The following is a 15,118-nucleotide window of genomic DNA, read 5'->3' as shown; positions in this document are numbered from 1 at the left end:
TATATGTATGAATGTATGTAACTATCTATATATGGTATATCTATGTATGTATGTATCTATCTATCTATGGTATATGTATGTATGTATGTAACGATCTATCTATCTATCTACAGTGTATCTGTCTGTCTGTATGTAGCTATCTATCTATGGTGTATTATGTATGTATGTAGCTATCTATCTATGGTGTATGTATGTATGCAACTATTTATCTCTCTATTGTGTATGTATGTATGTAGGTAGGTAGGTATCTATGGTGTATTTATGTAGGTATGTATCTATCTATTGATGGTATAATTATGTACGTACGTATGTATCTATATCACCCACACACACACAAACACACACACACACACGTGCATTTACGAAGTGTCCTGGCACAGTAAGCATCATCTAACGATTAACTATTACAATGGCCTATTACTCAGATTTTAAACTGTGTACTGCCATGCTCCCTACGGCTTTGACTTTAGTTCTCTCTTACACACTGCTGCCAAAGCAGACTTTCCCATCCAGGCAGACAAATGTCCAGCACCTCACCCACTCAGAGGCCCAGACTTATGCTCTCCACCCTGCCTGGAACAGAGCCGCTTGACCACTCTAAACCCAGTTCCTCTTGAAATCTCATTTCTTCTGTGACACTCCCTTGACCTGCTCTGGCTCTCCAAGCCCATCGTTTTTCTTTCCCCGGCCTTTAGGCAAAAACCCCTCCACATGTATATAGACTGAGAGATCAGTAAAATCTGGCTTTGAACCCTGGCTCCACCAAATACCGAAAATGTGATCTTGGGCAGGTCACTGAACCTCCATAAGCACTAGAGGTCTTATTTCTTAAATAATAATAATGGAGCAAACCAATGGCTCTCAAATCTGTGTGCATCAGAATCACCTGGGGGGCTTGTGAAAACTCAGGCTGCCCCCACTTCCCCATGTTTGTGGTCCAGAAAGTATGGGTTGGGACCTGGGAATATGCAGTCATAACAAGGTGCCAGGTGACGCTGAGGGTGCTAGTCTGGGAACCACACTTTGAGGAGAACTTTGTGGATCCTGCAGAGCTGTGCAGTGAATTAAATGAAATCATCCTGAGAGAATGTTTGCTCGGTAACTGTTGTATAAACTATAACCTTTCTCTGTCCTCCATGAAATAGACTCAAAATGATAAATAAAAACAGCAGAAGTGCTCTTGTGTGGATTTGGGCCCCATCCCATGAGTTAAGGAAGAACTCACCATATTGTAACATTTCTCACTTTGGAGTTAGAAGCTCAGATTGCGGGGGCTGTGCCCTTACAGTGGCTTTTCTGGCACCTGGTGTACAAGTTTTCAATTGGAGAGAAAAATGAAAACACATACATTGCCCTGCAATGTAAGCTTTTTTTTTTTTTTTTTGCGGTACGCAGGCCTCTCACTGCTGTGGCCTCTCCCGTTGTGGAGCACAGGCTCCAGACGTGCAGGCTTAGCGGCCATGGTTCACGGGCCCAGCCGCTCCGTGGCGTGTGGGATCTTCCTGGACCGGGACACGAACCCGCGTCCCCTGCATCGGCAGGCGTACTCTCAACCACTGCGCCACCAGGGAAGCCCTAGCTCACTGTTTTGAACAAACTCCCAGACACAGCGTGGGTTTTTAGCAGAAGTCTATTTCTTGGAGGTCATCCCACTGAACACTTCCCCACATTCCGTGTTTATAGCACTCCCAGCTCTGAACCAAGAAGGTAAGAATCCTGACCAAAGAGTTTAGCCGATGCTTTTCTTAAAAGAATGTGTGTTGGGAGAAAGGGAAATCATTATGGAGTGAGAAGCTACATTTCCTCAATTATTTGGCTGCAGGAAACTTAAAGCAGTTTTCTACATGGGATTCACTCATTGGAACAAGCAGATTGTTTAATTTTATTATGTTTTTAACTTTTTATTTTATATTAGAGTATAGCTGATTAACAATGTTGTGTTAGTTTCAGGTGTACAGCAAAGGCATTCAGTTACACATATACAAGTATCTATTCTTTTTCAGATTCTCTTCCCATTTAGGTTGTTACATAATATTGGGCAGAGTTGATACAAATGAACTTATCTACAAAACAGAAACAGACTCACAAACTTAGAGAATGAATTTACCGTTACCAGGTGGGAAGGAATAGACTGGGAGTTCAGTATTGACGTGTACACACAGCTATATTTAAAATGGATAACCAGAAAGGACCTAATTTTAGAAAGTGTTAAGAGCAACACTGTTTCTACAGAAAGCAACAGCAAAGACCCCAGGAGCAGAGCCCCCGCTTTGGTACCTGTCTTTGCCACAATCCACAAAACTGTTATTTCCTTCTATGAAAAACCAGAGCTGCGTGATCTCCAGGGACCTTCCCCAATATCTTCACTCTATGAGGAAGGAACATAGGAAACGGGACTGTGACCAGGGAAACCTTTGCCACGCACCAGAAGACAAGGTGCAGTCTCTGTTCATCTTTAGGAAGGTTTGCAGGAATATTTTTTGGTGGGTGGAGTCACTCTTATTATAATGATACCACCCCCCTCCCACAAGGTGTGAGCTTAGTCTAGAAGGTAAAACCAAGCTCTGACTTTCAGAGGGACCAACAAGTAAAATAACTGCCTTCAAAATAACAACAAAACAAGTAACATTTGTTGGCAGCAGCAGTGATTCTGAGACCCACCCTCCCTTCCACCCCAAATAGCCCTTCACTCAGACACCTCTGAGGATCCGACTGTTTTCATTTATACTGTTCGTAGTGGGAAGCAGAGGAAGAGCTGAGTGGCAAAGGCCAGGGAGGGAGATGGAATTCAGTTGCCCCCAGCAGTGTCCCTTGGACTGATTTCAACACCCTTGGAGAGGGACACTGAGACAGAGCTGCTGGAACTCTCTAGAGACTGTGAGACTTATCAGGAGGGCAGCTGCTTGGGGGCCCAGTAGCAGCAGGACCCATCGTTCCTCTCCCCCACACCTGGTCCCCTATTATACAGAATCCATGCAATCCCACTGCCTACAGGATTAGAAGCTTTAGGGCAGTGGTTCTCAAGGTCTGTCCCAGCAGCACCCTGGAATTGGTTAGAAAAGCAAATCCTCTGGCCCACCACAGTAAAACTCAGAAATTCTAGGGGCGGGGCCCAGCAATTTGGATTGTAACAGGCCCTCCTGGTGATTCTGATATCAAAAAGGCTGGAATTTGCCTGCAAAATTTAAGGAAGCATTCATTTCCAGGTTCATGTAAATTCAGGGTGTACACAGGCATGAACCTGGAAATGAGGACCACCTTAGATTGTGTGCCCTGGGCACATCACGTGCTTTCCTTACCCTCTCCAGGCCCAGAGAAGCAATGCTTTAGGAGAATCCAGGGACCACAACCTTGGCACCGAAATTGATGCGCATCTTCCTAATAGGTGGTGGTTGGTGCCTCAGAGGGTCAGCTCAAAGCGAACTGAAACTCAAGGGAAGTCATTGAGCACCTGATCCGAGGGCACATATGAGGTCTAGATAGACCGCCACACCAGAAACTACTGGGGATCCCTGGCTGCAGTGGGGGCTGGCGAAACATCAGAGGGAGACCTGAGCTTCTCCTTTCCCCATGGAAACTGGAGATTCAGCAAACCTTTGGCTATAGGAATTCACATGGCGACTCACTGAGTATCTACTCTTTACTGGACGTACAACTGAGCGCCTGACTTCTTACACTCTCTCATTTAACTCTCAATGCGAAGGTAGGTTTTATTATCCTGGTTTTGCAAAAGAGGAAAGAGACAAAAAGGTTAAATCCTATGTGTCCTATTTCAAGCTGACAAGAAGCATACTGGGAATTAAACATGCTCCAACACCTCTCAAATCCTCTGCCACCTGCACTGGGATTGATGACTTTCTCCAGGTGCGACACCCACTTCCCCTCACTGACTCATCAGCATCCCTGTTTGCCCCTCCCGGTTTGGCTTCACACCTTGGATCTTGTCTCCTATCGGAATGAAGTCTTAGACAGCATTTGGTGATTTGTTTCTTCTGCCCTGGGCTTTGAACCCTGAAGGACGGGATATGGCTCCTGGAATTAACTGCTTGGCTCTTTCAACAAAAGCACTTCTTGACCTGGACCACCAAGAGTGGGACATCCTTATATCACTCAGACTTTGCCTGAGTAGAGTTCCCTAATATTCTGTAATAACCTAAATGAGAAAAGAGTTTGAAAAAGGATAGATATATGTATATGTATAACCAATTCACTTTGCTGTACACCTGAAACTAACACAACATTGTTAATCAACTATACTCCCACATAAATTAAAATTTTAAAAATATAAGCTATAAGGATACAGTGTAAAACATGGGGAATATAGCAAATATGTCATAATAACTATATATGGATTATAACCTTTAAAATTGTGAATCACTATATTGTACCCTTGAAACATATATAATATAAAAAAAAGACTATATATTCAAAAAAGAAAAAAGAAAATAAAGGCCTTGCCTGATATCACATACCATTTTGAATGCCTCTCTTTTAAATGGAATCTCATCAGGCACCTAAGGTTGACAAGGGATTTAATAGATGGCATATCCCTGAACAATTTTTATATGGTTGTGGGCGGAAGATGAGGTTACATATTCAGATCCACAGATACACAATGACTGCCATTTCCAGGTCAGATCCTTCTGAGTAGATACTACAAGGGAGAGAATACTGGCAGTGTCTAACTCTGGATTGCAACTTCAGTCCTGTGACCATGGAAAAGTGAACATTATCTCCAGGTCTTAGTTTACCCCCTTGAAAAAATGGGGATATAAATGATCTCATACTCTCGTATCTTCTACAACACTTACCACATCTTATTGTACTCAAGAATATACAATAAGACTGCCTCGTTCATTCACTAAATGCCTGTTTATGAGGTCAAATAAACCAGGGCGTGATTCTGCTCTAAGCATACTTTGTTCGATGATGGTTGAGAATATCAAGCCTGGACTACTTTAAGCCCACGGGGTGCAAGAGATAAGTATAGCTCATGAAGAACCGTGTTTTCGGATGAGGAGAACATGAGACTGGAGATTCAGCCTGCAGAGGAGGGCTGATGGCTGCACATCATATTCTAGAGGTTTAAAGACTACTGAAGGGGCTTGGGGTCTGTCGGGTCCCAATGGTAACTCCTACGAGGGTTCTCCCAACCTGACCTTGGACTGTCAGGCACTGGACAGTCCTCCAATGGAGCCTCCTAAAACCAGTGCTTTCCCTTCTGCCAGAGAAGTAGGCCAGCCCAGTTCCTCCACCTCCTTTCTTCCTTGAGGCCATAAGCTTCAGAAAAGTGCCCATTACTGAGATGCAAATTGTTGGTTTAAATCCTTCAGTCCCTGAGAAGGAACTCTCCCAGCTTTACTCAAGACCTCAGCCATAAAAAAAGAATGAAATAGTACCATTTGCAGCAACAGGGATGGTGAACTAAGTCAGACAGAGAAAGACAAACATATGATATCGCTTATACGTGAAATCTAAAATAAGGATACAAATGAACTTACTTACCAAACAGAAACAGACTCACAGACAGAGAAAACAAATTTATGGTTACCAAAGGGGGAAGGTAGGCGGGAGGGATAAATTAGGAGTTTGGGATTAACAAACACACACTACTATATATAGAATAGATAACCAACAAGGACCTACTGTATAGTATGGGGAACTCTACTCAATATTCTGTAATAACCTAAATGGGAAAAGATTCTGAAAAATAATAGATACATGTATATGTATAACTGAATCACTTTGCTGTACACTTGAAACTAACACAACATGGAAAATCAACTATACTCCAATATAAAATATAATTTTTTTAAATAAAATAAAATGCAACTATACTCACAGTATGACATTTGAATATATTTTCATCAAAAACACATAATAAAGGTAAGAAATTTAAAAATCAAAATTCTTTTTGTATGTTTTCACAAAATTATTTTCTTCTAAGCATTGAAAGCTTGCTATTACAAATAAAATATAAAATAGGAATCATAGTTAATGAAAACCAAAATTTTTAATCAAAATGATCTAAATAAAACTAGTGTTTAATGTTTTAAAATAGTCATTGAATTTCATTAAACCTTACTAAATTTTTCTAAAAAAACCGCAGAAACCGAAAATAAGCCACAGCCAGACTGTTCTCTACCCCCTTGTCTCCCGCCAAACCTTGCCCCCCCGCCCCCTCCGCCCCCGCAAGTGGCAAGCTCCTTGAAGGCAAAACTTCACACTTGTCCTTAAATCAGGTTCGTGTTGATTAACACATTAAAAATAAAATGCAGAACTCAGAAACCACCTGCTTTTCTAACCCCAACTCCCACTCTCCACCAAATGTTAAATAGAAGTTCAAGAAATAATTAGTTAAGCAAAGCCTTTTACCAGTTTCCCTTCTGTTAAAGGCACTGTCTGGTAAATCAAGAAAAATGTCCCATTTACCCACTAAACTAAACACAATCCCTTATTATACAATTAACCAAAACACAATTGTATGTAATACAATTATACAGACTACAATTACACAAAAGTAATGATGCAGCATAGATGGCAATGGCGTCCATGTAATGGAAAATAATGAGAGCTCCCTTGATTAGAAATTAACTTATCATGAGAGATCCCTATTGATAAATGTTCCCTCTACTGATCTACACTTTGCAAAAGGCTGTCTGGCTGATGAAGTCAGATGCTCCCTCCTCACCATTAATAAAGACTACAGGGTAGCAACCATTCCACACAGTGTCTTTTACTCTGAGGTCTCTAAACTAGCACAGTCTAATGAAGCATACATTTTATTACCCACTTTTCCAGCTGGCCAAACAGAAAAAAATGAAGCAGGAGAGCCAGCAAGTCTGTGTGATTTGTTGATGATCCCATGTGGAGTGGTATTAATAGAGAAACATGCACATAAAGTTCCACCAAATTATATCAGTCATTCCAAGCATGAGAGGAGATTATGGTCTGCAGAGCTGATTTCTGTGTGATGCTCAGTACAGGCACCTGCTACTTCTCATCATTGCTCCCCGCACTGGGGCTGTCATCTCACTACCTCTGGGCTGGTTCTTTTCCAATCCATCCTTCTCCCTTTTCCTGAGTACTCTTTTTACGAAGCAAATCGACTACCTTCCCTGAGTCCTCCTAGAGCATGAGGCTAAATGCCTTAGGCACGCAAAGTTCTTCCTAATTGGCCGTATTCATATCATGTGCTCTACTACCAAGACTTACCATCCCCACTGAGCTATATTTTGCGGAATCTAAAACACCATTCATTGTAAGACATGCCATTATTTTATATGCTCCAAAGAAAAGTAAATATTGCCATTTCAACTACTATAAATAATCAAATGCAAAATGTGCCCCAATATTAGAGATATTTAAATGAAAACTAAGTGTATTGAGTGGACAAAACACTTGCAAGCCATGACCCTCCCCCCGTTTCTATGGCATTTCACATGCCATATCCTGCCAATATGCCTACAATACCATCACCCCCACTCCTCAGTCAAGCCTGCCCGTCCTTTAAAACTCAGCTCAACACCACTTCCTGAAAACCTTCCTGACCTCAGCTGCCACTGTCATATGTCCCACAAATAAGGGTACACTTCCTGGTCATTGATAGCATTTTATAGTAATGTATAATTAATTCCCTGATAAAACACAAGCAGGGACTCTGTATCACCAACACACAGGCAAGCACATAACATGTATTCACCTATTCGGTAAATGGTATTTTGACTGGGGTGATTAGAATTGGAAGAAAGACGGAGGTTAAGTGCTAGAGGAGAAACATGGATCACATGATTAACCTTGCTGAAAATTCAGAACTTCCTCCTCTGTTATTTTCTCCAGCGTGTCTTTGAATCTAGAAACTTCAAATAGAAGAGGAGCCAGAGCCCAGGAGAAATGAAGAGGGAAAGGGAGCTTTTGCTAGATGTGTAGGTTGGGGAATAAAGGTGCTGATTCCCTGTCCAGGGTCCAGTCTTCTCTGGGCCAAAGAAACAGAGGGTTAGGGGTGGTGACAGCAAAGATCAGGCCCCCAGGGAGTGACTGTAAAACTGGACTCTGTTATAGGAATCCCGGAGGGTTTGATTTTCATCTGTCAGTTTTAGAAAGGACACTCACTGCAGTGAAGAATGAAATGGTTTAGGAGAGAAGCAATTCCTCCCTCCTTTTTGCTTCACTCTTAACTTCAAAGTAATCAAATGTTGTTTACGCATAAAATTTTAATCCTTTCACAAATTTGTATTTTGATTTAATTTGCATATCCCATTTACTGCAAGTCGACATGAAGAGAGACTCAACTCATTTAAACCATTTTTCTCTGGGCCAGAAATCCTTTCAGAAATATTTTCCATTAGGCGACTCAATTATGTCTAATGTGGCTGATGTCAGGGGATTCGAATTTTGGTGAAAGAAGCTCATATTTAGAAGAGTGAAAATGGGAAGGTGGGTGGGAGAACAGAGGAGAAGAGACCATAATTACCTGTCTTTGATGCTACACAGATCAATGTGTAAATCACTAAAATTCCCCAGGGAACCTTGCTGAACTGAAATGAGGTCCTTGGGCTGGTTATCAATAAAGATGAGCCTCATGCAGCCTTGGAAAGCATTAATGGGATGTAAGCACTGGGAATCGGTGAGATTGTCAGGGCACCCTGTGGGACAGAGAAAAAAAAAATAAAGAAGAATACTGAAATGATCAGTTATTGCTTTGGCGACCTATTGATGGAAGACCTTAAGGTCTAATTATTTTGGTGTTTTTTCATTCACAGCAGTGCACACATTTTTGTTGTAAATCCTAGCATTCTCAGAGAGGGGACAAAACTGGTACAAAATGGGGCATACTCAATCACTGTATAGAATAGAAAACAAAATGTGTTAAAGGGGATACCAATCCTATCGCATTTATCTTGTTCTTTTTTTTCTTTTAAACTTCATTAGGAGATTAGAAGTCAGCAGCAACTTTATTAGGAGAATCAAACCCACGGAGACTTCAGATAGTGGAATTATTAAAACCATGATATAAAATAAATATAGTTATTATACCTAAAGAAATAAACCCAGGGAATTAAAATATGTATCTCATTCTTATTTCTTTTCACCCTGTTCATAAGCTATCTGCCCTTCTTTTGTGTGGTACACTTCACTCAGCCCAAGAAAGCAACATATCATAACTACTGGGGAATTTCTGTCTTGAAACACTCTTTTAAATGCACACTTCAATTCCCAATTACACATTCAAAGAAAATTACGCTTTGGGTAACAATGGTAGCAGAGTAATTGTCTGGTTAATTGTCAGCATTATCAGGCTTGGTTCCTGAGAAATGTACACACAGGAAAGTAGCTGGAATTTTGAAGTGATATGCAAAGCAAGTCCAGACGCTAAAGGAACGAAGCGTTTAAATGCACATAGTTATAGGGCTGTAATCACATACCTGAAAGGTTAATACCATACCTTTTTAAAGGGTGTTCTTTAAAAAACAAACAAACAAAAAACAACAGGCACTACACTGAGCATAGCTTGCAACCAGGGAATAACTGCGCATTAGGACAGGTATAGAGCCATGTACGTGCATGGTTGCTTGTGCTCTTTATAAACTCCATCCCGATGGTTTTAATAGGTTCAGAGCATATGGGGATGCATGCTTGGAAACATGGCAATAACCCATAAATAATTGGGAATTATTTCAACCATCTCTAATAGACAGTCACTGCTGGGCTGAAGCCCAGCAGTTGGTTAACGGCTCACAGGCACACTATAAAATGAAGAGAGATGCTACAACTTCTAATTGAAGCCATAGAGAGAATTTATGTAAGTTGACTATTATCACTCAAACTCATTTTTCACTTTCCTTAAGTTTACAGTCTACGTGTGGGGCATTCCCTTAAATACTGTTCAGATCCCAGAAAAATCTTCCCTCCTCAGCCTGAAGCCCCGTTAAGACCCACGTCTAAAAACACTTCAACTGCGGGAGGGGAGTCATTTTGCCTTTGAGGCATTTCAGATGCTTAAGTCACATAATTAATTCAACGGCATTTTCCCCAGAAATAAATATAAGTTTGCTTTTCTCTGCTGTCTATGAAACACTGCATATGATGCAAAATTATACAGTCTGTGAAACGTATCTTTGGGGGCCACCAGACCTTTCTTCTGCAGTCTTTACATTCCTTTGCTGTCACTAGTGGCTCATGGAGAACACAGATTTGGGGTTGAATCCTGCTTCTACTACTCACACAAATTATTTCATCTCTGCAAACACAGGTCTTATTATCTGTAAAACGGGGTTAATATTACCTACCTCATAAGGATTCTGCATGAATTAAATGATGTAAGACATAAAATATTTACAGAGAATCAAAGTGTTCCCTTTTTTAAAGGAATTTGTTATCTAGGCACAGGTGGAGATTTGGAATGAAGGACAGAGGCTCTGGCCCTGAAATCAAACCACAAAGGAATCACTCCACACTGTTTCCCTCTCAGGACACCCGGATGTGTACACTGCATCTGTGCAAAGTCCCTTTCGTATTTCAAAGCTTAACCTCATGTCATTGGTATGAGAGAAGTGATTTGCAAATTCTCTTTTAGAGACTGCACTTTATAACTTTACAGGATACTTCTCTTTAGACCAGGCCCAGCTGAGACCCATATTTACAAAAGCTGAAGCCAGTCTGTCCGTTCTAACGTAGAAAGCATGATGTTGTACATTTAACCTTGATCTCACTGAATTCTCCCAGAAATTCTGCTTTGTTTCCCAACGTCCTTGATAAGGAAGTTCAGGGACCATGAGTATGTTACTCGAGGTCACACAGCTACTGGAATTCATTACTCTTTACAGATTGTTTCTATAATACCAACAACTGGCTAAGTAATTAGATACGAATATTTTTAATGAAAAAAACTTTTAAAAAACTAAATAAAAATATACATACATCTATAAAAATGAAGCAAATGCCTAATTATATATTTTTCCTCCTTACCAGTTTGCCCTTGTGTTTTCATCTTTGCGAAGTTTCCTAGCATTGGCAGGGGCAGCGTCTACACTGGCTGCTCTTTGTGAAGCCCCAAGTTCATGGGCTTCTAGGTCTTCCCCATTTTTAGCTGCCCCCCTCCATGGGCATGGCCTCCAGGGATGTGGGGAACAGATGGATAGGGGATTAAGAAAGCAAATCAGCAGAGAAATGACTGAGAAAGCTGAGGATGCTGGTTGTACCTTCCTACCTGGATTTTTTTTTTTTCTCTTGCAGGTACTGCTGACTATCGGTACACTTTCTCCAAGTTTTCAGCTGAGTTTCTCTTTTGGAATATGATCACAGAGTCTGGCATGGCAACAAAAATCTCCTTTGGATGTGTTATGTAACACCAGCTCTTACAGCTAGATTTTTTTTTTTTCCTCAGCACCGACCTAGATAATTTATATTTGTACAGCTGTGGGAAAGTTTGCTTCTCATTTCTTTGGGCTTGAGGGCAGGTGTACGTGCGTGTGTGCTGGGAGAATGGTCAATTTGACACAGAAAGAATTGTCATAGTGAAATAACTGTCCACTGCATCCTCCCTCCTTTATTTTCAACCTCAAAAGCTGGGGAATTTACCTCCAAAGTAATAGCGATTTCCAGAATAAATCTGCATCCGGGTGGTGTCCTGAGCCGGGGATGCTGCATCGTTATCCAGAGTGAGAGTGATGCGGTTCCTTCTGGCGTTGATGCTCACTGAATGCCACAAACCATCATTCAAGTCACTGCCTGCAAAAGAAACAGGAAGGGCAAGCGTAGGGATGAATGATTTGGGCAGGTGTGGAGAGAGCAGGGCTCGTTTCCTTGCCTGCGGTGGTCCTTGTACATTCTCAGAGTGGCCCCTCTCTTCATTTGGCGTAAAACAAATCCTCAGCTGCTTCCCAGGCATCTTTCTTTTTCTTTTTACCACTTCATTCTATTATTTTCCTTTTTTAAAAGGGGCTGAACCACTTCTGACATGTTTGGTTTGAAAACAAAAAGGCAAAACACAAATGTGTTTGTATACTACAAAGGTATAGAAAACATGTATTGACTTATTGATACAAAATGCAGAGTAAAAAGTGAAAAAGAAAGAAAAAAAGAAAAATTCAAAACGTTCCCAGTGATTTTTAATCTCTGAGTGGTGGGGTTAAAGGCAATTTTAGTTTTCTCGCATTTTTCTACACGTGACATATTTCTTTTTTAGTAAAGAAAATAAACTGTTTTAGAGGCAAAAGTAGATGAGGAAAGCTAGATTCCAATGACATACCAGGCAGAGGAGTCTCCTGCTGAAAGGAGGTAACAGACTAGTTTAGTTCCAACCTTTTTCCTTAACTAATTATGTGACACTGAGTCACCTACCTTCACGGAGCTCTGGTTTTATCTTCTATAAATACCATAATTCTTACTCTGTATTATTGGTAAGGGATCCATTGAGATCAGGCAGGAAAGTTCCCAGGTTGTGGGCATAGTGGGTGTTTATTAAAAGGCAATTTCTCTCTCGTTCTTTTGCCCCAGATGCCTTTGACTTGCACTGCACTGCCGACCTACCTTGTTGAGGAAAGTGTGCTGGGAATTACGCACCAGTGTTTTCACTCTTTCCTACAAAAAGTTTATCGTCTTTTAAGGCTCTGTCTGTGCAAAGTGCTTGCTGAAGGAAACATGGTCGTATTACCCAGTCCAGTCACAAAGATTTGTTTGTAACCAGATCACAGAGCCCCCCATGTCTTCACTCAATAGACATGTGCCCTGCTATGGGCCGAGTTACCCTCCTTTTCTCATTGCCTCAGTTTCCTCCCCTGCAAAATGGGGAGAATGACTGTACTCACAGGCTCTTGTGAGAATTATACCCATTAATATAGTAGGGCCTGTAGGACAGGTCATATCACGTCGCAAGTAGAAATCATGCTCACTAAAGCAAAAGGACAGAACAGCAACCACAAAAATGCTCCCCTGCATTTGGGAGAAAGGATAGTCATATCATCTGGTCTCTACCCTGGGGTAATCCACAGGTAGATGGAAGAGACTTAGGCAAAGAGGCTTAACATACGGTCCTTTGAGAATTTCAGGCTGGTGGCTTAGAGAAGCAAGTGAACAACAGCCCTGCTTGCAATTCGGGGTGAACCAGTAACACGGGGATAGAGAAGAAAGACCTAACTCCACATAAGGATCCTGAAAATACTTCATAGAGGAGGCGGTTTTTGAAAACTGCGCAAGAGTTTCTCACTTCTAAAGAGTTCCGGGGGTCAGAGAGCCTATACAGAGAAGCAAAGGTCTGGAATGAGAAACAGGACAGGGCAACAGGAAAGCAGGTGGGAAGAGTCCGGTCAGGGGCCTCGTGTGCCAGGCTAAGGAAGGCATTTCAACAATGTCCTCGGACAAAGGATTCTGGAGGGCACTTTACCCAAGCCAATTGTCTCAGAATCTCTGGTGATGGAGTCCCAGACATCTGCATTTTAAGAAAGCTCCCTTGATGATTCTGATGTGTAGCCAGGAATGAAATCACTGGTCTAGAAGTGAGGAAATCACTGGGAGTCCAAGAGGGGACCACTGGCGTGGTGATGACCTGCCTGGAGCTGCACATTCAGAGACCCTGGTGGCCAGAAGTCGGGGCTGGGAGGAGGTGAGGCTGGAAACAGAATGACCAGGGTCTCAGCCAAAGTATTAGCAGCGAAAGTGGAGAGGAAGGGGTGGATGAAGAGCTATTTCCGGAGCTCAAGGAGTTCAGTCTTGGTAGCGCCTACAGGGGGGCAGTCCCTGAGAAACCAGCTGGGAAGAAAGCACTGACAATCAGACCAGAGGTCTGTAGGGCTCCTTAGAACAGCTGCTGAAGAGCTCGTGCCCCTGAGCCATCTGATGGCAGGAGAAGCTGCCCCCGGGAAAGCACAGCACCAGGCTGGGGGCCCAGCTGCATTGCACCAGGGCAGCCGTGCTCCATCTGTTCAGAATGGCCCAGATGTAGGTCTTCCTGCGTTTTCTGCCAGCTCCCACTCAGCCAGTGTGTGCTGTGGCCCTGAACATCTGCTTGGGGTGGAGAGGAGAATCCAGAAACTACTCAGCCTGGAGGCCCTACTTTCCCCCAAAGGCCAGGGTCTGGGTCCCAGCAACAGGGATTCTGCTAATGAGGCAGAGGGTCTGTCAGGTGTTTCTTGGTGCTGAACATTTGACTTCTGTCAGGGGCATTTGGGGGGCATGGCCAGCTGAGGTCTATACTCCTTTTACTGTCATTTGCATACTGATTTAAATCCCTCTGCATAACAGATGAGATTGCATTTTCAGGTAAACTCTAGACTGGGCTGGAAGGAAGTCAGTAACTAGTTCAACACATAGGGTGGAAATAGCCCCTAAGGGCCCAGCTAGGCATCAGGGATACAGTAGGGAAGAAAGTACAGACGGAAGCCAGGGGGGAGTGTGCCATCTAGCTAGAGACACATCACTGAGTCACTGTACAGAGGACACTGGCCCGAGGAAGAGGTCTACTCAGTGTGAGGGGACCAGGGCTGGGGCTCAAGCTTATATGTTCTGACTTGGGGTCCCATCCCCTCCCCAGGCCACTATCCACATTTCTGTCTTTAAAAGCATCACTTAATAAGGGTTTGCTTGGTCAGTTGTTTGTTTTCTTTTTCTTTTTGTTTTTTCTTTCTGGTCTGCTTTTCCTTTTAATTCGATCTCTTTTGATCTTTTCCTACATGGTCCCTAGTCCCTGCAGGGAGAGCCTGTGTGAAATCTTAGCTTTTAGAATTATTCGAACAGTAGTTCTTGCTGCTGACCACACAAAGGGGTTACCTGAGCAGATTTTGAAAAGACGGGCCCCTGGGCCCTATACCAGCTTAATTAAGACAGACTTCTGGGGGTGGCCACAGACCTTGGAAGTTTCAAAGACCCCCAGAACTTCAATTGCACAGCCCAGATTGGGAACTAATCTGTGAGAGGTTTCAGAAGAGGAAGGAAAGAAGCTAAGAAAAATAAGACTGGCTTAGAGGAGCTGACCCGGGCATAGATGCCAAGGCAAGCGAACTGGCAGATCCCTCTCTAAAAATCTGCTTCTACCTGGGCTCTCTTTTTCCCTTCATTCTGTTAACAGATCCAAGATCACACCCCTGGAGCTTCTTCCAGAATTTTTTTTTTTTTTTTTTTT

The 15,118-nt window shown here is 42.4% G+C and overlaps 1 protein-coding gene across 2 annotated transcripts in view; it reads right to left on the bottom strand.

Moving 5' to 3' along the window:
• Nucleotides 1-15,118, bottom strand: part of CNTNAP5 (contactin associated protein family member 5) — a gene marked incomplete at both ends in the record, with an annotated part of 875,906 nt that overhangs the window by 349,432 nt on the left and 511,356 nt on the right. For both annotated transcript variants that reach the window (XM_082658898.1, XM_082658899.1), the window contains 2 exons: nucleotides 8,474-8,645; nucleotides 11,581-11,730. In XM_082658898.1, coding sequence (XP_082515024.1) covers nucleotides 8,474-8,645; nucleotides 11,581-11,730 — 322 coding nt within the window. The remainder of the gene's footprint in view (nucleotides 1-8,473; nucleotides 8,646-11,580; nucleotides 11,731-15,118) is intronic.

The sequence above is a fragment of the Grampus griseus genome (assembly GCF_964374135.1).
Source record: "Grampus griseus genome assembly, chromosome: 7".
NCBI lineage: Eukaryota > Metazoa > Chordata > Mammalia > Artiodactyla > Delphinidae > Grampus > Grampus griseus.
The sequence above is the reverse complement of the archived record's forward strand: the minus strand, read 5'-3'. Positions and strand labels throughout refer to the sequence as shown.